Raw genomic sequence first — 3,290 nt, forward strand, 5'->3', positions numbered from 1 at the left:
AACCCAGGCGAACTCATCAGCTTTTGCTCGCAAGAATATCGTCAATGCTCCTCGCATGGGCTGGATCAAGCTGGACTCAATCTTGACCGTCTTCTGGCCTTTCAAGTCGACTGGTTGAAGCCCAGACCTCTAAGATTCCAAATGTTTATGCCTTCTTCAAGTATCAACTCCAAATATATCCTACCTTGTTCTTAATTGTTTGTGTAGATTTTGAGATTGTGTAAATTTAGTAGCTTTTAATATAAGGTGGCGCAAATTCAACAAACTATGGCTAAATACTTTACTTCTGTTTTCGGCTTGACGAGTGAACTTCCCCACGATCCTTTAGACCGGGGGTATCAAAACTCTAAGCGCCGCTAAGGGCTAAGGGCACCCCAAACGCACGGTCATCGATCGGTGTTCCAGATAATTAATTTTTTGTAAGTGCTTCATTAGAAAATCAAGGAAGAAAATATATTTATTAGCTGTTTTCACTCCATCCTTTCCTTTACTCATTAGTATTATTTTATTTTTCAAATTTTAAAAATATTTTTTGCTGCTCCCCTCATCTAATCGGAGATGATATCCTCAAACGCAGCTTCTATTTCTGCTGCATAATGGATGTACGTGAAGTTTTAACGAAGTCGCACGCCATTCGGCACAATGTTCGGATTAAAATATGGTGTTTGCACGCTAGCTGCGGAATTTAATTTGCTTTTGCTTCATCCTCAACTTTGGCATCGTGTAAGTAACTTGTTAAACGAAAATGCTGCAATTAATATGCTTCGCGATCCATATATATATATGTATATCCAAATCACGTACACCCTTAATTTTTATTAATAATAAGCCGTGCACGATGGAACTTAATTTACAATAATTAATAATATTTAATTACACAAACGAACATTATTTGTGTGAATTGAATGTATATGCATTTATATATATAGATGTACGTCAAGAATATGCCTCAAACCAATAAATATTACGAATGAAAAGAGAGATTAATTAGCTAATTAAGCTTGCTTCATCAGGTGGGGTGTGACCTCAAAGCCCCCTTCCTCTCTCTTCTCAACTGTAAAGGGCAAGTAAGTCCCCATCAGCTTGTCCCAACTCACAAAGAAGGGCTGAGAGTAGTTGTACTTGTTCCCATACAGCTGATGATGGACGTCGTGGAAGGCCGAGTTGTTGCTGAAAAACCTCTGCAGGGGATTCCAGGGGAGAAGCAGGCCGCAGTGGTCGTCGACGATCTTGACGGTGGAGAAGCAGAAGAAGTACATGGAGGTCCGAGGGGTCATCCCGGCGACCATGCTGGAGACGAGGCTGCCTGAGATGTCGATGAGGATGCCGTCCAGGGGGTGCCCGTAGGTGGCGCCGAACGCGTAGGGGACGACGAGGCTGTGGTGATGGGAGTGGATCTTGTTGAGGAACTTGTTGGAGTGGATGAAACGGTGCATGAAGTACTGGTAAGTGTCCATGGTCACTGCGGCGACTAGGAACTGGAGCGCCATTGTTGAGAGAGATGGTTCTGGCTTTTTTTCACCCAAACTCATGCTGTCCCTGGCGAGCTGCGATCGAGTAATAATTTATTAGAGGATGGATTAATATTGATCGATCGAAGGTTTGGATAGATACTTTCCCGATCGAGAATGTAACAGCTAGCGCTGTACACATACGTACTATACGTGAAAGTATCCATTTACATATATATATACATGGTCAGATAAGACATAGTACATTCATGCATGCATGCAGTGGGTATCCACAATATTATTGTCTGTATATATATTATCATATATTTCTATCTCCCTTATCCCCCATTGAATGTTTTTTGCATCCGTAAAATTGCATGCATAATTTTTTAGGCCGTTTGGACATTCTCTCTGAACTAGTGAGTCGTCGATTTTCATTTTTTTAGAAGAAGGGAGTACCTTTCAGAAAAAGGGGAAAAAAATTCTATGAATATATTTTGGGAGGTTATAATTAATATTTCCTAACTAAAAAACTGAAATGGATTCTTTTTAAACTAAACTTCTTCTTCTTCTTCTTCCAAATATGCATGTTTTGGATATTCTTGCACTTATTTACTTCATATGACTTTTATGTTATTTTCTCCTATCTCCTATTGTCATTAATTTTTAGGCCGTTTTTATCCAAAATTTTAACAGGGTTAGTAACGGTTTCCAATAGTTTATGATAAAATTTTCTTTACAGTAAAAACACGTTTGTTAATTACAGTTTCATGTAAATTACCCTTCAAATTAAGTTTGTGGTAGTTACGTGAAATCTATCGTGAATTAAAAAGCATAGATATACGAGAGAATCTTCTGACAACGATATCTATACACATTATTCTCAAACACTAGAAATCTAATTCTGTAAATTAATGTTGCATGTGCATATATTGATTCATGATATATATATATATATACCATGACAAATACGAAGGATGCTGCTATCTGCATTGCTTGCAGCGTGAGGACGCCCTTGATGACCGTGCTCCTCGATGGTACGTTCTTATTTTCATCTCCCTTTGGATGCAGCCTGTACTTTTCCATGTCGCCCAGCATCGCGTACATACCCGAATACACCCAGTATACGATGTTGGGTGCGAACATGAGCAATAGCTCGTCTGTCATTCGAGAGCCCATCTGCTCTAGATCTTCTGATGAAAAAGAAAAACAAAAAGATAATTTTATTAGAGCATTAATTACACACACATGTATATATAAAAGCTAATTTATAAGTAGAAAGTAACGCTTCAAAATAAAGCTAGTGAAAGGGAACTAACGAGAATTGAAGGCTGATGATCAATTTAGAAGGAGCAATGAACTTATGACGCTAATCGATCTCTGAATAGAAACTAACACTTCAAATCGCAATGACAATATTTGGGCACTCGATGGCTGTATATATATGTAGCGAGATCTTGGGGGCATGAGCCGCCAAAGGAGACACTGATCATTAATTATAATATTAATCAAAATTAAGATCCAATAGTCTCGGTTCTTTGCTTAAGGTCAGCAGTAAAGCACTTCGTTTTTATTTGAACGTAACGAAGACTGCAAAGGTCAGCAGTAAAGCAACTTGTTAATTATGAACTAACTAATTAATTATGATCACACGCATCGACTAGAAATTAAGTTTATGCATGCGTGATAAGGATTTTGTAATTAATATCCTTCACAAAATCAAATTTCAAAGGTCCATGCAACCTGACAATTGATTTTTCTCGTTGGACGAAAGCCATCAGGTGCAAATCAATTCAAATTCTGACTGTTGCCTTATTCTTCCTTTGACTTGGTTTTCCC

General features: G+C 38.3%; 1 protein-coding gene across 1 annotated transcript; it reads right to left on the reverse strand.

The window, feature by feature from the left end:
- Nucleotides 835-2,899, reverse strand: LOC109836120 (sphinganine C4-monooxygenase 1-like). The gene is made up of 3 exons (XM_020404017.1): nucleotides 2,771-2,899; nucleotides 2,412-2,644; nucleotides 835-1,547 (listed from the first exon to the last, which is right to left on the reverse strand). The coding sequence occupies exons 2-3, from the start codon at nucleotides 2,628-2,630 to the stop codon at nucleotides 996-998; spliced, it is 771 nt and encodes a 256-aa protein (XP_020259606.1). The 5' UTR covers nucleotides 2,631-2,644; nucleotides 2,771-2,899; the 3' UTR covers nucleotides 835-995.

Source organism: Asparagus officinalis, chromosome 4, assembly GCF_001876935.1.
Source record: "Asparagus officinalis chromosome 4, Aspof.V1, whole genome shotgun sequence".
NCBI lineage: Eukaryota > Viridiplantae > Streptophyta > Magnoliopsida > Asparagales > Asparagaceae > Asparagus > Asparagus officinalis.

What these genes read in the sequence shown, in the direction of transcription:
- LOC109836120 (XM_020404017.1), bottom strand. Translation starts at nt 2,630, where the DNA reads ATGGGCTCTCGAATGACAGACGAGCTATTGCTCATGTTCGCACCCAAC. An exon ending in CATCCTTCGTATTTGTCATG is followed by an intron (nt 1,548 to 2,411) that starts GTATATATATAT and finishes ACTCGATCGCAG; the next exon opens with CTCGCCAGGGACAGCATGAG.